This window comes from Protopterus annectens, chromosome 9.part0 (assembly GCF_019279795.1).
Source record: "Protopterus annectens isolate FY-2018-M chromosome 9.part0, PAN1.0, whole genome shotgun sequence".
NCBI lineage: Eukaryota > Metazoa > Chordata > Ceratodontiformes > Protopteridae > Protopterus > Protopterus annectens.
In genome coordinates, this window is record NC_056743.1 from 799,262,894 (window position 1) to 799,284,937 (window position 22,044).

The 22,044-nt window shown below is 39.8% G+C and overlaps 1 protein-coding gene across 1 annotated transcript in view; it reads right to left on the minus strand.

The window, feature by feature from the left end:
• SLC4A8 (solute carrier family 4 member 8) overlaps positions 1–22,044 on the minus strand; it is a 1,419,216-nt gene that overhangs the window by 178,097 nt on the left and 1,219,075 nt on the right. Inside the window, exon 17 of the mRNA XM_044082169.1 lies at positions 1,452–1,565. Coding sequence (XP_043938104.1) covers positions 1,452–1,565 — 114 coding nt within the window. The remainder of the gene's footprint in view (positions 1–1,451; positions 1,566–22,044) is intronic.

The following is a 22,044-nucleotide window of genomic DNA, read 5'->3' on the forward strand; positions in this document are numbered from 1 at the left end:
CAGTTGGACTACTGGGACAATGAGGGCTTCTAAAGACAAGGTTTGGGGCTGTTCTCTAATAGTCAGGACATGCAGAGCAGAGCAACATTTGTCAGTTGCTAAGAAAACATCAAACCAAGAAAATATGGTTAATGGTCTCTAACCGTAGTTATTTTATATATCCAAATGTCCTCACATAATTTAATAGCGAGCTAGTGTCAGTACAAGCTACCTAAACAACTGTGGTAATAATAAAAGTTATGCAAGACTGACCTCCTTTTTGTCCACCTGATACAAGAGGTCATGAGAAAGCTGAAAATATGGAGGCAGAATAGTAAGGATTGGATCATCAGTTTCACTATCAACCACTAGATGCTATTTCTAGCTTCCATGAGTATAAGATATATCCAAAGCATTTTCATAATTTTATTAACTCTTTGTCAGACCTATCTACATGACAGATAGATGAACAAGAACTATTTCCTTCATGCCTGGCAAGCTTTCTATAGATACTTGGTTGATATTAAGATGTGAACCTTCAAGGTCAGAAACATTTTTTTCTGCCTCTTCATAGGTAAATAGAAAAGAAAATTAAACTGACATTTTTATTAAGTCATCTATTTATCTATTTTAATTCACATGGACAAAATCAAAACTTTGACATGTTATAGAAATAATATTTCCCATTTATAGTGAACACATGACAAACATTTTAATGTCATCTTCAATACTCCAGTAACTTGATATATTTTGAAATAGTTGCAGCTAATCAGAGGATTGCAGTATGGTGGCCATTTGATGGTGAAGCACATTTTAACAAAAACATTTGTTGGTGAAGCACATTTTTTCATGAATTCTCCTGTTTTTTCTTAACATCAGCTCCTGCAGTCTGCATCCCCCTCAGTCATAAGCAGCTCAGTGTTACAGGCTTCTATTTATCACACTACAGTATAAGCCAAATAAGTCACCATTATGTGTTCAACTGATAAGTTGTCAGCAGAGTGCCTCTTTAAGGCAGCCGGAAAAAGAAATATTCCCTCATCTGCCTAGACCACAACCACTATTCACCTATTTCTAAATGTCATGTAGCATAGGTCAGGCAACTAGAGATTAATAAAATACTGTCATGCACTAGCAGGCAATGGCAGCCAAAGAACCAGTGATCACCCACTAGTGATAACAGGTGTACACTATTGCACAACTGTGGGTAATTTTAAATAAACTGCCCTGTAAAAAGGAGAAAATCATTAAGAGTTAAAGTTTTATAAAGGCATTCATATATGAGGGAAAACAGATGTGAGAGAGAGCTTAGTTTAGCAACAACTTTTTTCTCTGTAAATTAAATATTTCAGTTGTTAAAATTTAATCGAAAATGTCATACTTCATTTACTTCCTAAACAAATAAAAATGAACTATATCAAAACAGTTAACATGAAGAGAGTGCAAAAGGTTATACTCCAAGACATATTTACCTTAAACACATGAGGAACTTGCAGTTTAGGTGATGGAACCCCAATGCAATAATCAATTATGACCATGGTAAGGATGGTCAGGAAAACAGCAAAGTCACTCACCATTGCCCGGACCTGCAACAAACAGAAAGTTTTTTTAAACAAAAGGCACTAGATCAGACATAGATATGAACTAAGCTCCAAACGATTACATAAATAATCCAAAAGCTGTTGATCCTTAAGTTTACTAATGAATGCAATTCACTTCAATTCCTGCTTTTCCAAGAATCTGGTATTTGAGACCTAAGTGAGGTAGAAAAGGAGCAATCTGGCATCTGTGATCTGTGTAATGGTCAAAATGAGAAATTGGGCATGTGTGATCCAAGTAACAGTGCAAGAGGAATTGGCATCTGTTATCTCAGTGAAGGTGCACAAAAGGGAGCTTTAGTTTTGCATCATAGCTACATAATTTATCTCTTAAAACAATATACGTGAGATGAAATGACCGGATGGGAGTGTTAGATATGTTAAAAATTCTAAGCTAAAAAAGGCAAACAACAAAATTTCTAATTTCTTCTCAAAAGCACTTGCTCTTTTTGGCAGAAAACTTTAAAAGACAGTAAGATATGAACCTAAGAAGGAGGAAGACAACATTAGTCTCAATGCTCTATAAGGATTCCACCCCCAAAAAATATATCAGGTATGTCACCAAAAAATCCAGCCACTAGAAATGGTTGGTTTAGTATCCCACTGTTGGTCATAGGGACATGGTTTATGGATTAGGCCACAAATTTATGGGTCAGAATATACCATTATATAAAATGGACATTGAAGAGGTGGTAAACAGATCTAGCAGATGTGAAGGCAAAAAGGGTATCATGGTAAATGTAGATACAATTATACTCAACAGGGAACTTTTATAATGCAAGAAAAATGGTGATAGTGTATGCTAAAAACTCAAACCCTCTACCACAAAAATAGAGTGCACTAAAACAAGAAAATAATGAAGGCCGTGGTAATCAAGAACAAAAGTGAAACCTTTTATTAACTTTAGCTAAGAGCTTTTCTCCCAACATTCATTGACTTCATCAGAACTAATGTAATGCACCACACCACACTCTTATTTATACACAAAAAGCCAAAATAATTTAATGAATTAATTAGTTAACTGGTTCACTAATAACTGCACCAATCAAAAAAGGAAAGTTATGTATTTACCATAATGATAGGTCTGTGCTGTCTGCTTCTTCAATGGATGGTCTTCTGATCCAACCATGGATCTGACTTCAGCCGCAAAAGACTTTGGATCCCAATTTCTGCATTTGGTTCACACATAACAGATATTCCCCTTACCCATAATGCCCATTACCTCAGACCGAGTTTGCCGGGAGAAGAATGAATTTTAGTATTTTATGATAAGCAGGAATAACCAGAATGCTATAAAAAATTATACAATACATTGCGACTGCTCATAAACTGATCTGGTGCTACAAAGTGTATTTGAAGGGCCTTAGGATAGGCCAGTCTGGTCACTTAGGATAAAATAACAACTAATTCCAAAACACTGGACCCTACCCAGTTTGGCTTTGTTAAGGGCAGATCATGCCTCCTAAACCTGGTGGACTTCTTTGAGACAGTTACCAAGGCTATAGACAAGAGAAAGGTGGTCCACACAGCCTACCTAGACCTCGCAAAGGCCTTCAACACCATTCCCCACTCAGGTATTATAGACAAGCTCACCAGCCTGAACATAAACCCCTAAGTCATGAGATGGGTTGCCAACTGGCTCACGGACAGAACCCACATGGTAAGAGTTGCGGGAGCTAGGTCTGACTCTAAACCAGTTACAATTGGCATTCCCCAGGGCTCAGTCCTAGGACCCCTCCTGTTCGGCATATACTTCTCAGAGGTACAGGCAAGCACAGGAGGACTATGGCTGACCAAGTTTGCAGACGACTGCAAACTAGGGACTATAATTGACTCTCCAGCTGACCTAAACATCCTCCAAAAGAGTCTCACTGAGACAGATACCTTGTGTCAAAACCATGGCCTCAAGCTAAATGCCAAAAAGTGCATAGTCATCCCTTTTGGAAAAAAACAAAGTACCCACAAACTACCACATAAGTGATAACCCCCTAAATACAGAAGATGTAATAAGGGATCTGGGGACCCAAGTAGATAGTAACCTCTCCTTTGAAAGTCACATTGCCAAAGTGGTTAGAAAATCCTTCTATGTGGCCCACCTAATCACAAAAGGGTTTGCATCCAGATTGAAAGAGGTAATTGGGCCCCTTTACACATCACTCATCAGACCCATCATAGAGTACAATGCCCCATTTGGGATGTACCTTACAAGACACCTGCAACAACTGGAAAGACCACAGAAGTACCTCACCAAGAGGATCACTGGCCTCAAGCAGATGCCCTATGCAGCTCGACTGAAGAAACTCCAGCTGTACTCGGTTGCATACCGCCTACTCAGAGGTGATCTCTGCCTGAGGTACAAGGCCATGTCCAACTCAGAATTGATGGACATGCTCCACCTAAAGAAAACCATATCTCCTCGAGCCACACGCTCCAGGGATATAAACCTCACCACAGCAATAAATAGGACGTGCTGGAAGGATAGATTCTTGTCCCAGAGACTTCCCATGCTCTGGAACAAGATTCCAATCTACATTAGGCAGAGCTCCTCACTAACCCTCTTCAAGAGAAACCTTGACGAGTGGCTAGGAAACAGAAAGTTTACCCCAGGGATCACTTCAATGGCTCTGCTGGACAGAAGTACAGGGAACTAACCTAAGGGGGCGGTGAAAGCCAACACATTCCGGCTAGGCTTATAAATGCCTTAGCCTGGTACCTGCCTATGAACCTATAAGGCAGGGGGACAGGTGAGAGGGAAGTTGAGGAAGGATGGAAGCAGACAACATAGATATATTGTTATGGTAAGTACATAACTTTAGTATCTGATGTTGCCTCTTCTGTTTGTTCCTCAGTGGATGGGACAGAATACCCAGCTTATATAAACCTACGGTGGATTCATGGCAAGATATTCTGGAGGATGTCTGAACCAAATACGTCCCTGTCTCTGGAAAATAAATCCAATTTATAATGGATATGAAGGTATGAACATTAGACCAAATGGCTTCAGCACACTTCATCAATAAACGCCTTAGAAAAGAGGGCTGTAGGGGTTACCACAAGAGGGCTGTAGGGGTTACCACAGACCTAGCTAAGTGAGCTTTAATAGGTTTTTTTAAGGGGAGACTTCTTTCTTTGTATACATGAGTTATGCAAGCAGACAACCACCTGGACAAGATGACTTTGGAAACTCCTTGACATAATTTATTTGCTGAAAAGGGCACAGAGAGCTGATCAGACTTTCTGAATGATTTTGTATGGTGAATGTAAAATTACAGCTGCTTATGAGCATCCAACAAAATGTAACATGTATTCTCCTTAGTTATAAAACTTCAGGAAGAAAATTGGCAGATTAATGTTTTGATTTAAGTTTGTTTTAGCAGCTACCTTTGGTAAAAAGGAGGGACTGGTTAGAAGGGAAACTCTGGCCTTATGAAAATAATGTAATGAGGTTTAGATGAAAGGGCATGAAGTTCTGATACTTTCTTTTCAGAAGCAATTGCTACTAAAAACAAGGTTTTCCATGTAAGGAAATGAAATGCCACCTTGGCTGCAGGTTTGAATGGTGGTTGAGTTAGAGCTTGAAGTAGAATAGGAATGTCCCAAGGAGGAGTGAAATCTCTAAAGGAGGGTCTGAGAAGGAAATAACCTCTTAGAAAGGCCTTAGATAATTTGAGAGAAGCAATGAGGCATTGATTTTCTCCAAAGTGGAAATAGCTGATAATTGGACTTTAATAGTGGAACAGCTGGCACCTTTCTGAAAAAGACAGGCTAGGAAGTCTAAGACAGCTGGAAGTTGTGCTGAAAAATGGTCAAAATATATTTTTACAGCCCAGAGAATTTTTTCCATTTGCTTTTATAAATCATCCTAGTAGATAGTCTCTGGGAGGAAATAAGAATATGCATAACTTGGGAAGAAATCATGGACTGACTAGCCATCATTGGAAGTGAAGAAACCAAGTGGTTAACTTGGGGGTTTCAATGTGTCAGTAAAGCAGGCCAGATGGGTCAGAAATGAGATCCAGACTGGGATCCAGTACCCATAGAGGGTGTTTCAGATGAGGCCTTGTGAAGGGAAAAAAATGATTGAGGACAGAAGGGGACAATTCAGATTACCATGATATTCCACGTCAGTGTTTTCTGAAGATTATTTGGTATGATGGGTCTTGGAGTAAAGGCATAGAGGAGACTGGAGGGTCAATTGAGGACTAGAGTATCCCTTGGTGACTTCCCTTCTGGGGGGGGGGGGGTCAGGGCAAAGAACCTGTTGAATTCTGTGTTTTGGGGAAAAGCAGAAAAATTGCATCATGGCTGGCCCAGTGGCAAAAAATCTGCTTTGCCACTTTCTGATTGAGGGACCACTCTTGAGGCAAGAGGATGGGTCTACTCAAGGTGTTCACTAGAACACTGGACTTTCCAGAATGTTTTGCTAGGTGAAAGTGATTGAAAGATATCACCCATTGTTAAACATTCATGGCTTCTTGACACAACAGATGAGATCGGATTCCCCCTTACTTGCTGATGTATGAAACTACTGACATGTTGTCTGTTTGGACAGATTTCAGTCCTTGAGGAAGGGAATCCTGAAAGGTCTGCAAAGCTAGCAAGTCTGCCTTCATCTCTAGAATGTTAATATGGAGACTGGCGTCAGAAGGGGACTATGTGCCTTGGACTGTCTTTCCTCTGTACTGCCTCCCACCCAAATAGGGAGGTGTCCATGGTCACTGTCACTTTGGACTGGGGAAAGACAAATGGGTAACCTTGTAATATCATAGGGGATTTGAGCCACCAGCATATGTGAGTTCTGCAAATGTTTGTAAGATATACTAAAAAAACATTGTTTATTGCCGCTACACTGCTATGGTGCATTGTAGTACTCCCATGTAAGAGGAACTATGGTGATGGAGGCTGTCATCAAAACAAGTAAGCAAAGGACCATTTTTACTGTTGGTTGTTGTGATGAAAGGCAATTTGAGCATGACTGTGAAGTGTTGATAACCTGCTCTGTGGAAGTTTTGCTGTCTGAAGGATTGTGTCCAACGGTGCCCCAATGAACTGTGTTACTTGTACAGAGTACATTTTTGACTTTTCTGGCTTGACTGTGGTTTCCAGCAACAAAGAAGTTTGGAGTTAGGAGTCTCTCCATTGGATAAGCAAATTTCTGGTAGGGATGGAAATGAGCCAGTAGTCAAGATATGGGAACACTAGAAATCCCTGCAGCCTGAGCTATGCTGCTGCTACTGCCATGCATCTGCTAAACACACATGAGGGGGGGGGGCTGTGGTGAGGCCAATGGGCAGGGCTCTGAGTTGGAAATGACTGGCTCCCAGCTAGAAGTGGAGATGCCTTCTGGATTGCTGGTCCATTTTGATATGGTAGTATGCATCTTGAAGGTCTATGGAACACATCTAATTATTCACTCTCAAAAGTGGGAAAATGAATTGAACAGTGTCCATCCAAAACTTTGATTGTTTGACATACTGATTGACACAACTGAGGTCCAAATTTGGCCCGAGGTCTCCAGTCTTTTTTGGCACTAAAAAGAATCTTGATTATGTTCTGGATCCTGGTTGGTCTGGTCTTGGATGACTCACTTGTTTAGCAGTTTTTGCACTTCCTTGCACACTGCTGGCCTTTGAGCCAGTGGAATGTTTGATATTTTTTTTGAGTTTGGGGAAAAGAACAAAAATGGAATGTAACAGCCTCTGGTTATCATCCTCTGCACACATCTGTCATTTCTGATGGACATCCAGGCTTTGGGGTGCAGGAACACGTGTCCCCCAATTGCCTCCAGAGAAAAGGCACTTAGGCAACTCTTTAAGAGTACTAATAAGATCTCTTAGTGAAGGAACATCTGGAGCCTTGGCTCTGTGATCCACCTCTGCCTTGTGGGCAATGCCCATTGTTAGAATTCACCCCTCTGCCTTGGGTAGGTAGGTGGGCCTTTCTCCAGAAGTGTCAGGAGAGAACCCTTGCAATTTCCAGAACCATAGTTTCTTTCCCGCTTTCTGGCTCCTAGAGATGAACTTCTGGAGGTAGAGAATCATATTATAACTGCAGAAAGGGACGTTATGACTTGCTCACTTCCTGTTACTGTGTCTTTAACTTTGGGCATAGGGTGCCTTTTTTGCAGAGTCTGCACGCCCTCCCTGTATTCACATGGGTTTCCTCTGAGTGCTCCAGTTTCCTCCCGCATTCAAAAGACATGCAGTAGGTGGACTGGAATCTCTAAATTGGCTGTAGGAGTCAGTGTGCATGTAAAGGTAATGTGGAAGAACTACTGCGGAAGGCTAGCCACTCAGTGCTGTAAACCTTGGCTGTAGATGATCATCACTGTTGGAGTGACACTCTGACCCCCCCCCCCCCCATGTACAAAAATGGAAAAAAAGGGTTGTGGATTGATGGATGGATTTATGTGCTTGATCTCTTATAATGTCCAGAGCAGTACTTTGAAAAAATCATGTAGTTCCCTAATTACTTCATTATAAGGTTAAAGAGACCTGCAGCATGCTCATTAATAATGTAATGAGTACCTACACTAGCCAAGTAAGGACATACTAGACCTATTTTTTCTCCAGTTTCAGGGTCACATAAACATCTATAATAGTTCTCAATCCAGCATCAATGTTTTTGCCAAATGGTGTGCCGTACAAGCACACACACATGCACACAAACACACGAGTCCTTATACTACATATAGACTCCTTCTCTTAAAGGACATGTATTCTTTTTATCATCTAATTAGATCCTGCTGAATGATGACACTGCAGCCTGCTTTTAGATACAAGAGTACTGCAGTAGTTAAATTCAACAATTCCACTATGTTGCTCAACCACAAGAAATTCCAGTCTAGCATTTCCATTTCTTAGAGGACAGGATGCGCAAAGACGTCTTTATCTGACAACCATATTGGTACATATTTATATATAGTCAAGTATATTAATGCCATCATTACGGGTTGAGATGTCAGACATCCTCTGTATGCCAGTTCTAGATCTAACCTGTCAACAGGAAGAAAGTGGAAGTTGCCACAAGATGGTACCTCTCACGTATCCTCAATCCAAAGAAAACTCAGCTTATGATTATAACCAGTTCTAACAAAAATACTGATAACAGTGAGTTCACTATCTACTCCACAAATGCTACTCCAATCACTCCAGTGGCACAGGCTAAGCTATTGGGAATAACCATAGACTAACAACCAGAACTGAGAAAAACACACTTTATAATAGCAAAGCTTTCGGATAAAATCCTTCCTCAATACTAACAGGAAGAAAGTGGAAGTTGCCACAAGATGGTACCTCTCACGTATCCTCAATCCAAAGAAAACTCAGCTTATGATTATAACCAGTTCTAACAAAAATACTGATAACAGTGAGTTCACTATCTACTCCACAAATGCTACTCCAATCACTCCAGTGGCACAGGCTAAGCTATTGGGAATAAACATAGACTCCCACCTAAAATTTGATAGTCATCTCAACTTAACTATTAAAAAAGTACATGCCAAACTGGGATCACTCTACCGTATCAAACCATTTCTTACCAACAACACAAGATCAGCCATTGCTCACTCCCAACTTCTATCCACCCTACTCTATGCATCTCCCATTCTGACTAATCTCAACAAAACTGAACTAAGCAAAATGCTATAACAGAATTGTCTGCTTTGCTGCAAATTGCTCATATAGAACTCATCACTGTACTGATTTGAGACAGCTCCACTGGCTTGAACTGCCCAACCTCCTAACCTACAATCAGCTCTGCCTCTGTCATTTGATCTATTACCTTCCCAATAACTGTACTGCCCTCAAAAACCTAGTACAACATCACTCAGCCAAAAGGCCTCTTAGATCATCAAGCAAACTACTACTAGAAGTCTACAATACCTTTTGAGATGCACTATATAGTAGTTCAGTGGCTAAAAAATGGAACTTTGTCCCCACTAGCATTCAAAACATGTCATCCAAAGCCTCCTTTAAAGACCTCATCAGGCAACATCTCAAGCAAAGTTGGCAGTGCCATGAATGCTCCCCAGGCTAGTGAAAGCGGATAAGGTACACATACTAAAACCTAGAGTACTTGATAATAGTTTTCAATCTTACTCACAAACACTGGCTAATCTACAATGTCTGTACTGTACCTGTGTCCTATGTATGTATTCTACCTATGTTCCAAATTTCAGCTGTGCACCACAAATCTATTCTTCTTCTTCTTCTTTCGGCTTTATCCCGGTTAGGGGTCGCCACAGCGGATCACCTGTCCGCACATTGAATGGCAGTGGAGTTTTTACAGTGTCGAGTTGCCAGCCCGGCGCCCAACCTTCCACAGAAGGCAGACTCACACGCACACCTAGGGCCAATTTAGAGTGTCCAATCCACCTGCAGCATGTCTTTGCGATGTGGGAGGAAACTGGAGCACCCGGAGGAAACCCACGCGACCACAGGGAGGACATGCAGACTCCGCACAGAAGGCACCCCAGCCGAGGATCGAACCGGAGAACACACCACAAATCTATTAATTACCTTTATTTTTAAATTAATATTTTTATGTTTGTTCTCTCCACTGTAACTGTTGATGTGCTGCATACCACTGTAAAAACATGTCTTTTGTAATTTGTGTGTATACTGATCATGTCTAAATAACTAAATGTATCTGTAATTTTTCTATGTGGAGCTTTTCTCCCTGGGCCTCTGCTGAAAAAGGGCCTTTTCAGCTCAGTCAGACACCCCCAGTTAACAAATATAAAATAAATAAATTTTTCTTTCTCTCACTCACCACTATGACTGTCATTTGGCAACCTGACTCGCTTTCTGAGCATATTTCACAATGTGACTCAGGCAGAAATTCTGTCAGTGCACCAACAAGACAACACTATCCTAGTTACTGCTAGGTCAGTTGTAGTTACTGCTAGGTCAGTGGTACAAGAAAGTTCTGACTGTGACACAGATGACAAAGGGCTGATTAATAAGTTAGGCATTTGAAGAGCTAGCTTGGAAAAGGCCACTGCAGTGAGCAAGCATTGCAAGCTCACCTTTCCTGGGAGGAAGGAGGCTGCTGGATCAGCCATGTTGATGACCTCTAGTCGAGACTAGGAAAATTACACCAATAAATGCACTGGGTCATGCCACACACTTGGACTGCCAGGCAACATTTGTTTTGTACCAGTGGTCCTCACTTAAGTGGCGGAAGAAAGTATATTAGCTGCACAGGTTACACATTGTCTGGGGGAGTGAACTATGCATTCTAAAGAATCTCATCATGCCTGAAGTAGCACACTGAATGGGAAATCTGAAAGCAACCTATGCAGTTGATTTGGTGGTGCTTTCAAAACATGATTTTAAGCTACAACAGTATACGCATTTATTTATGTATAATGGTAAGACGTGTTAAATCATATAACATGCTAACATGTAATTATTTAAATCCAAATCATAGACACCGGAAGCTGTTGAAGACTGGGGGGACGGAGGGTGAGAGGGGCACTTAGTGATCTAAAAAGGGCAATGTTTTATAACTATTTACTACCACAACATAAGTTCTCTTGGACAACTTTTTAAGCTTAGCCAATTCCCTTTTGATGCTTGATTCTTGAATTAACATTTTCTGATTGGTCTTACCTATCCCATGACTGATAATTGTATATTAACCTTAGTGCAAATAACTGTGATCATTCCATAGATAATTTGAGGGGACCCGTATAAGGGATGCAGCATTTAGGAACTGCCTCTATCCATTAGTGGCATGAGGGGCAATCCTGGAGTACATTTTCTATTACCCATCCTTAGATCTAAGTTACATTTGAATATGGATGGATGAGCTTTGTTTTATTTTTATGCATAGCCTGTTCTGGAACAGTGGTAGCCTCTGTGGTATATAGCCATCTCTCCACAACATTCAGTTTAGATACCTGGACTGAGTATTTCTGATGCCATTTGACTTGCTGATGTTCAGTAGGTCCATCTGTAACTTAACCCATTACAGACTTGTGATGCCTCCAGGCATTTCTGAGTTACATCTTACTCATGCCTCTAGGTGTCTAACACTGGTTGTTCATATTTGCATTAATATTCCAAAACCATGCTATAAACAATGCAATAAAATATTTTATCGTAAAGCTTACGTGATGGCAAATACAACTGTATTTATGTTTCTCTCTGTCTAATACAGCTAAAGAGATACTGAATATTATTAGTGTACTATTTATTTGTATTATAATTGTTTTCTAAATATATCAACATTAAGTGACACAGACAGAACTACTAAACCTCATACAAAGGCACACAGTTGAAGAAAATGCTGCTGGCAGCATGTGTCTTGTCTGAATGTTTTCTCATATACAGCAAGCTGCTTATATAACATTACAAAAAATCATCTTTACTGTGTTTATTGTAGCTTATAAAAGCCAGTTTAGACCTAGTCAAATAATTGCTACCACTATGTAGAGTACTTTGTGCTGACTAATTTGCCATTTACAGTTTTCTAGAAACATATATGTTTGTTCCACAGATAAGAACATTTGTTTGAATTGTGAGGCAATAACTTTATTGTTTAAAGGCTCAGGCCACACCCATTGGAAGTTAAAAGTACAAACTCAAAAGAGCTCCACTGGTGGTAAATGAGATAATCGTTGTTGTAATTGCAAAGCCCCCTTGCTTGTCTATTCTCCTGTGAGTTAATACTGTTATCATACACATTTATGTATGAGTATTTGTAGAGCCTCTGCTTTTGTGAGCAAATGGAGGACAAATAGGAATGGGTCTTTCGTGGCTCAAAAAGTGAGAAATGGGTCACCTAGGAGCATCTGGTAGGCTACTGGGCATAAACAGAGATGCTGTAATCTATAGGAGTAATTGAAGGATTTCAGGCCTTTAATTTTTTATGTAAAAATTGGTAAGATGACTTATATGAATGCTGAAGTTATTACCCTGGAAAGTAACAAGGTCAGGTAGAACTACTACTGCTGTGTTACTCCACAGCTTGTCTGAATTTTTCAGTATAATGGAATTTCCATGTTTACCACAAGTTGTTTCTGCCTCTGATGTTGCTTCACCAGACATTCAGTGATTCCTCAGCACACTGAAGGTTGACATCAGTGTTGCAGATACCATACTATATTCAGTTAAGATTTCCCAACAGAACTGCCTTGGGAGTGTTAGTGTTTATAGTGTTAGTGCTTAAACAAGCGAACGCTGATTGATCGACCTTATTTTAGCGAAAGTTAAAAATATCGAAGCAACAGAAACTCAAATTTTTTCCTAGGGAAAGAATTCGGTTGTCCGTTTCTGTTGCTTCAGTATTTTCAGTGCTGTGGTGGAAAGTTACGAGTCAGATTCAGGTAAGTGCGCGATTGTGTGGATGTGAGTGTTGGGGTGGTTTAGGTAAGTTAGGGTTAGGGCTTGGGTTAGGTGTGTGTGCGATTGTGTGGACATGAGGATTAGGGTGGATTTAGGTGAGTTAGGGTTAGGGAGCGGGTGAGGTGAGTGTGCGATAGTGACGGACCTTAGGGTTAGAGTTTGGGTTAAGGTAAATGGATAGTTAGTGGTGTGTGCATAGTTTAGTGTAGGGTTAGGTGTTAGATTTTAGGTGTATGTGTGTGGATTTCTGTTTGTTTGGTGTGCTTGTGTTGTGTGTATGTGTTTTGGATCAGTGATTTTTTTCCCTAGGAAAAAATCGCTGATCTGACAGTTCGAGATTGTAAGCTTTCGCATACATAAGGTCGCTCAATCAGCATTTGCTTTTTTAAGCTTTCGCTGATCTAATATAGACCCTGTTTATATGGTGACAATATGTGGCTATACTATGGAGACATTAAACTCTTAGTATGTGGATGATTAAGCTATGGTTCTGTCAGGCTTTAATCCCTCTCAAATGACCTGAGTCATAGAGTATGTGCTGTGTAAACCTGAATATATCCAGTCTTTTTTATATTATTTTTTCCTGCTTTCTATTCTTGTTGAAAATCAACCTCTGCCTCTATGATCATGCCCATGCATTTCTTACCATTGAGGCATAAAATGGTCAAACAAGGTGTCTTTTTGCAAGCAGCCCTGAAGGATTTTTTGATTTCTGGTTCTAGACTCACCCTTGGTGGTTGACATTATGCGTTCGTGCATTGGCAAGGGCCTGTGACATCTTCCTGTCTGTATACACATGCTCCCATACCTCCATTATGAAGACTACCAAGCAAAAAAGACTTGAAAGGCAAACTACTCATGGCCAGCCTATAACACTGTATTCCAAACATGTGTAGGTGCTGACACTGCAGCAGGCCAAAGTGCTTCACTCCCATTCAGAACAAGTGAGCGCATGCTGGCCATTCACTCCCATTACCTGTCACTGGTGCCTTCAGCATCAGGGTTGTTAGTTAATCCTATATACTCTGCTTCCTGAGGCAGTGACTTGTATTAATATAACTTGCATTACCATAAAGTAAAAACTATGCCCCAAGTTTGACATGACATGCTTGGTTAAAGGACTTTGTACACACACACACACACACACACACACACACACACACACACACACACACACACACACACACACACACACACACACACACACACACACACACACACACTCCTTACCTCAGCCTACATAAAAACGGAGCTTCCTTCCAGACCAGTGCAGCCTACCTAAAAACGGAGCTTTCTTCCAAACCATTGAAGCCTGCATAAAAATGGAGCTTCCTTCCAGACCAGTGCAGCCTGTATAAAAACAGAGCTTCCTTCCAGACCAGCGCAGCCATTAAATTTGTCTGGTAATTTTGTTTGCTATATCTACCGAGTCTGAGTGGGTGGTGAAATTTTGGATAAGTCTACAAAACTGCTTAGTGTTATTTCTTAGTTAATGTAACCACAGAAGGACTTATAATTATTACTGTTTTTAAAGTTTTTTTCTGAAGCTACCTTAAGTCTACAGCACTATTATAAGCTTAAAATCTTCTACTGTGACATTTAAATAAAGCCCCAAAATAATCCACATAAATTCGGGTCTACCCTAAAAATACTCTTGTAACTCGGTCAACTATCAATGCCAATCCCATTAGTGGCTAACATTCAAGATAGTATAGCTACACAATTTAATCCATTCTTTAGTACTGCAATACTTTCTCTTTCCAAAAACACCTGCATCTCCCCACCACCTCTCTCTCCTCTTCCTACTCCTAAAGAAACTAAGGATGCTTTTTACTTCAAACCCATCCAAACTAACACCATAAAAAAGCTACTTGGTAAACTTAAACCAATCTGTCTTGGCTTCATATCACACACTCAGCATAACAAAACGGATCCTCACACACACACACACACACACACACACACACACACACACACACACACACACACACACACACACACACACACACACACACACACACACACACACACACACACACACACACACACACACACACACACACACACACACACACACACACACACACACACACACACACACACACTCCTTACCTCAGCCTGCATAAAAACAAAGCTTCCTACCAGTGCAGCCTGCATAAAAATGGAGCTTCCTTCCAGACCAGTGCAGCCTGCATAAAAACAGAGCTTCCTTCCAGACCAGTACAGCCTGCATAAATAATGGAGCTTCCTTCCAGACCAGCGCAGCCTGCATAAAAAACGGGGCTTCCTTCCAGTACATGAACACCTCAGCCTGCATAAAACAGAGATTCCTTTCCACACACTATTGTGCTTGAATGTTAGTGTGCAATGCATGCATGGGTCATATAGGTCTTACTGCTGTAAAAGTGTGGGGTGGGGGTGCTCCCTCCCCCTCGCTCTATGGTTCCTGTGCCCATGATCCAAATACATTTTAAAGTTATAGTTTAAATACTTTTTATGACACAGTTTCCCATCAAAAACTTTTAAGTGAGCTCTTCTCTGTAGGTCTAAATAAATCATCTCTCGCCTGATTTCATAGCTATTTCACAAATAGACAACAATCAGTAAAATGGAAACAAGAATTCTCCTCTTTCCTTCCTGTCATAGTTAGAATCCCACATGGATCAATAGATCTATTTTATATAATTGTAAGAAAACTCCATACAGAAACAAAAAGAAGGAAATAGAGTTCAGTATGCAGATGATTCACCCCTCATCTGTTCCGCCCCAACACTACAAATCCTACAGGAAATTATACAAGAGTCATTCTCATCTGTTGAATCCCAGCTAAACACTGCATATCTACTCCTAAATGGAATAAAGACTAAACTAAAGCAATTTTTACTAAGACAGTTCAATACTCAAAAACGCAATTTCCATATTGTCTCATCTGACACTACAAAAATTGAAACTGTGACAGAAGCAAAATTATTTGGAGTACTTCTATATGGCAAACTCAAATACAACCAGCATATTCTCCAAACTATAAAAAAACACACAAAAAACATAGGCTTCCTGCATAGAGCAAATCAATATCTTACACTATCCACAAGAAAATCTATGGCAGCAAACTGTCTATTCTCATCTCTGCTGTATGTATCACCTAACTTCACTAAACTGAACAATATCCTCAAGTCCAAACTCAATGCTTGTTATTAGCAAGATGTGCCACATGTTTGTCTTTTTAGCTTTTCACGGTTAGGGGTCGCCACAGCGGAACTCCGGTCTGCTAATGATTGGCAGTAGATTTTTATGGTGCCGAGTTGGCAGCCCGACGCCCAACCTTCAGCGAAGGCACGCCCATTCACGCATGTCTTTCGTAGGCCACTCGACCGCAGGGAGGACATGCAGACTCCATACAGAAGGCACTCCAGCCAAGAATCAAACAGGAGAACCTCTTGCTGTGAGGCAACAATGCTATCGCTGTACCACCGTGGCTTACACAGCAAGATGTGTCACATATTCTTCTTATAAAATGCACCACTGCACAAAAGGACCTAAATTGGCTAGAACTCCCAAATCAGCTAACCTATTATCATATCACCACTGCCCACAACTTATCTACAAGCCAGATAGTTACCCCTCTCTAAAAAGTATAATATTACCATACAGCAACAATAGAACACTATGCTCCAGTAACAATCTCTCCTAGCTGTAACTAACTCAAGAAATTCTGCTGAAAACTTATTCTGTTCTTACTGAGTCTTAAAACTGTGAAAATCCATCCCATTAGAGTTAAAGCTTACAGAAAACAACAGATGCTTTAAAAGTCTGCTAAAACAGCATCTGCAATGCACTTGGCTCTGCTCTTTCTCTACATCTGGATAATTTCCTGAATAAAATATAAGCTGCAATACCTCCGACAAAATGCTAGCTGCTCTGTACTACATTCCCATGTGGTGACTATAACACTTTCCCTTAAATCTATAACTGGTTATAACCCTTAACTACCTGTACCTACTTAATACTCATTCTCCCTCATCGTATCACTACTTACTAATTTAACTGGTTATATTCCTTAACTACCTACTCCTACTTAATCCTCATTCTCCCGAATCATACCACTACTTATTAATTTAACTGGTTATATCCCTTAACTAATTACTCCTACATAATCCTCATTCTCTCTCATCATACCACTCCTTACTAATTTAACTGGTTATATCCCTTAACTACCTACTCCTACTTAATCTTCATTCTCCCTCATTGTACCACCGCTTTTAATTTCAATGCAAATGTCAATGTTTATCCCCCCTTGTTTTTCTTTGTATTTCTGTCTGCTACAACCTCATACAAATGCATAGGTAATCTCTTATTTTCTCCTCTTCCTATAGTCACAAATTGTATGATACTAGGTTAGTATTATCATCTGCTACACCCAATTATGTATGCAAAAATGTATATGTTACCAAGATGAAAATATTATACACAATGTGGAAAATGAAAATATACTGTATGTTGCCTATATATGAGGATACTGGAGATTTTTCCACAGACCTCCACTGAAAAAGTGTATCTATCCCATCCAAGAAAAATAAATAAATACTAGATAAATAAAATTATATTAACCATGTTTCTTGTAATCCCATAAAAGTAAGTAACACACATAAAAACATGAGCAGTTATGGGTTTATGGGTTCTTATTAGACAGGCAGCCTGGGTGCCCATTCACGGCCTAGTCATGCAACCCAGAACATTTAGTATGTCGATGCACCACTGAGCTCAATGAGGGTCATACTGCTTCCTCCATGAGTAAATTTGTGGGAACCAATCCAGTCATCAAGTTTCAATGTAATCAACTGTAATCATACAGCTCAGAGCTTCAAAGGGGCTTTCTAGTTGTTAGCACCAAACTATACGTATCATACGTTTTTCCAAAAAATAACTATCCAGTTTGGTTTTACAAATTGTTATGTTATATTATTTAATTTCAAGTGGAAGAGAATTCCATGTTGTCTGTTCTATGTCTAAAGAAATTAAACATAATTTTGGAACTGTTAGCAAGCATGTAGATCAAAAGAAAATTGTTTTTCCTGGTGTCTCTTACATGTGACATACAATTCATTCCAAATATGGCAGCAAACATCTCACTTTTTAATCACTTGAAAACTAATATGTCATCTCTGAGACTCCTACACCTAACTAAAAACAGTTTCCTTATAAGATATTTGTCTCACTTCAATTATTTGTCTGCTTTATGTTTTTTTAATTCTTTCCAGCCTTGTTTTTACTGATCTTGTATTATACAGAAAGACCGGTCTATACTATAGTATTCTGTATGGGGATAAATTAAAGATGTATACAATGGGACCAGAACTCTTGTGTCTCTGCTGTTTAGACTATGCAGACTATTCCTCATAATTTCATATCAGCATCTTCCCATGACCATCAAGTGAGCTTCAAAAATAAGTCTATCATTAATTATGGTACCTAAATCCTTAACAGAGCCTGATTCTGGGATCCTGCCTTGAGTAATGGATTACAGATAAATATTATTATAGGTTCCAAAACAAAGAACCTTGCATTTTTAAAGTTAAAGAATACTCTAATGATGTCTGATCAATTAAACAGGGCATCTATATAATTCTGTAATTGTCTTTGACCATTTATATTACTAACTATTGCCAACACCTTGGTGTCATCTGCATATTTACTTACTCAAATATCCTTGCCAGCTGGAAATGAGATCATAAATAAAACAAGAAGCAAGGTCAAAGAACAGACCCTATGGGACTCCAACATTTACCAGCCTATTATGTGACGTATAGTTGTAAGTCTTAACCCTAAATGTCTTATTTCCAAGTCAGTCCTGTGCCCACTTAATGAAGTGTCCATTGAACTTCTGTTCAGTCATAACCTGAAGAATATGATCATTAGATAAAGAGTTAGTGGTTTTAGAAAGGTCTAAATAGACCACATATAAGTCCCATGCTTGTTCGCAGTGCGAGGTTATATTCTTACACAATTCCAGTCAACTGCTTAAACTAGATTTTCCAAGGACAAAACCATGGTGGATGGTGACCAGAAGTTGTCAGTATGGCAGACAATGTAAACAAAGAGCTACACTCTCAAAGGTCTTAACCAAATGACTTATAAGGCTTACTGACCTATAGTTACTTAGATCCACAGCTTTACCTCCTTTAGGAATTTGGATTATGCACACTTTCTTTTCATATTTCTGTAACAAACCACACAAGTGGCATTTCTTGAAATAGGCAAATTATACAGGGTACACAAGACTTTGCAATTCTAAAAAAAAAAAAAAAGTTATGTACTCAAAATAATGTTCCATGTTTGTTGTCCAGTATCTCGCCTTCATTTTGCTGGTTGGGTTCGGAACCGAGCATTGGTTCTGACTCGGCCTTATACTAAAGCTCAAGAGCTCTTTGCTGGCTCAAGGCTGCACTCTATCCCATGAAGTCTTGTGGCAGATACCCAGATCTTGTTTGGTAAGCTAATAACACTAGACTAACATGAGTTTTATGTCATTTGAAAAAATTACACACATAATTATATATAGCACTATATACACATATGTACAACAAAAGGCACAAATCTTAAAGAACCCCAGAACAAGAGAGGGGAACAAGATATTGGGCCAAAAGACTCCTCCAAATCATCCAGGAAGGGAGAAGGAGGGAGGGAGGGATGCAAGAATGAAGGTGAGATACTGGACAACAAACATGGAGCGTTATGGTGAGTACATAACTTCTTTATGTTATGTTGTCCCATCTTGCCTTCATTTTGTTGGTTGGGACAGTGTACCCAGCACCTACTTTCTTGGGTGGCTCAAGGGAATAAACTCTTCAGAACAGTGGAACCAAAGGAAGCCCTGTTCCCGGAGGCCCATCTACTTTGTAATGAGTAATAAAGGTATGAGCGTTAACCCATGTGGCTGCAGTACAAATTGAATCCAAAGGCAGTCTGGCTTTGAAAGGCAGTGGAGGTAGATGCAGCTCTACTAGAATGCCCTCGAATTTTACCTGGAAGATGTTTATGTTGAGAGCTATAAGCATCAGTGATTGTGTTTGTAAGCCATTAAGACAATGTAACCTTAGAAACTGGGACTCATTTTCTGTTTTCTGCAAAGGACACAAATAGCTGGTCAGATTTCCTGAAATCCTTTGTTCTATGCAAATAAAAACATAACTGTCTATGTACGTCCAGCTGATGGAGCTTATGTTCTGCCTTGTTGCCATAATTTGGAAAAAACACTGGTAGCTCAATGGACTGATTTAGATTCGCTTCAGAACATATCTTAGGTAAGAAGGAAGGATTTGTTCTGAGGAAGACTCTGTCTTTGTGGAAAACCAAATAGGGAGGAAGAATGGACAAAGCCTGTAATTTATTATTTTTATTTTACATTTGTTAACTGGGGGTGTCTGACTGAGCCAAAAAGGCCCTTTTTCAGCAGAGGCCTGGGGAGAAAAGCTCCACATAGAAAAATGCCAGATACATTTAGTTATTTAGACATGATCAGTATACACACAAATTACAAAAGACATGTTTTTACAGTGATATGCAGCACATCAACAGTTACAGTGGAGAGAACAAACAAAAAAATATTAATTTAAAAATAAAGGTAATTAATAGATTTGTGGTGTACAGTTGAAATTTGGGACATAGGTAGAATACATACTTAGTACACAGGTACTAATACACTGTAGATTAAGCCAGTGTCTGTGAGTAAGAATGAAAACTATTATCAAGTACTCTAGGTTTAATATGATTGCCTTATCTGCTTTCACTAGCCTGTGGAGCAATAATGGCATTGCCAACTTTGCTTGAGATGTTGCCTGATGAGGTCTTTAAAGGAAGCTTTGGATGATGTATTTTGAATGCTAGTGGGGAGAGAGTTCCATTTTTTAGCCACTGAACTACTATATAGTGCATCTCCAAAGCTATTGTAGCTGTTGGTGACTTCTAGTAGTAGTTTGCTTGATGATCTAAGAGGCCTTTTGGCTGAGTGATGTTGTACTAGGTTTTTGAGGACAGGACACTTATTGGGGAGATAATAGATCGAATGACAGAGACAGAGCTGATTGTAGGTTAGGAGGTTGGGCAGTTCAAGCCAGTAGAGCTGTCTCAAAGCAGTACAGTGATGAGTTCTATATGAGCAATTTGCAGCAAAGCGGGCAATTCTGTTATAGCAGGCTTCCATTTTGCTTAGTTCAGTTTTGTTGAGCTTAGTCAGAATGGGAGAATCATACAGTAGGTTGGATAGAAGCTGGGAGCGAGCAATGGCTGATCTTGTGTTGTTGGTAAGAAATGGTTTGATATGGTAGAGTGATCCCAGTTTGGCAAGTACTTTTTTAATAGTTAAGTTGAGATGACTATCAAATTTTAGGTGGGAGTCTATGGTTATTCCCAATAGCTTAGCTTGTGTCACTGGAGTGATTGCAGTAGCATTTGTGGAGTAGATAGTGAATTGACTGTTATCAGTGTTTTTGTTAGAACTGGTTATAATCATAAGCTGAGTTTTCTTTAGATTGAGTATAAGTTGGGCTTTGGAAAATTAGTTTTCAACGTCAGAGAATGCTAGTTGAGTTGTTTGCAGGAGGGTGGGAATGTTCTGTGCAGCACAGATTACGGTAGTGTCATCTGCATACTGAATGATAGATGCATGCTGTATTGAGGTATGGAGGTCATTTGTGAAGATTGTGAATAGTAGTGGTCCTAAGATAGAACCCTGTGGGACTCCTACAGTTATGGGCAGCTGAGGAGAGAGAGAATTTTCCCATTTCATAGTTTGGTACCTGTCAGTTAAGTAGCTTTGGAACCAGGTAAGAGTGGAATTTGATAGGTGATATTGGTTTAGTTTGTTTAGCAGGATTTGCTGCGAGACTGTGTCAAATGCTTTGAACATATCCAAAAAAAAAAAAAGAGTTGACACCTGCAGGCTTTCATTTTTGAGACGGTTTACTGTGTCTGTGAAGCAGAGAGGGGCTGTGGTGGTACTATGGGCAGGTCTGAAACCATGCTTAGTAGGTGACAGGATGTTGTTGTCTAGGAGATATTTTAGCATCTGGGTATGGATGCATTTTTCTAGGATTTTGGCCAGGGGGGAGAGTAAAGCA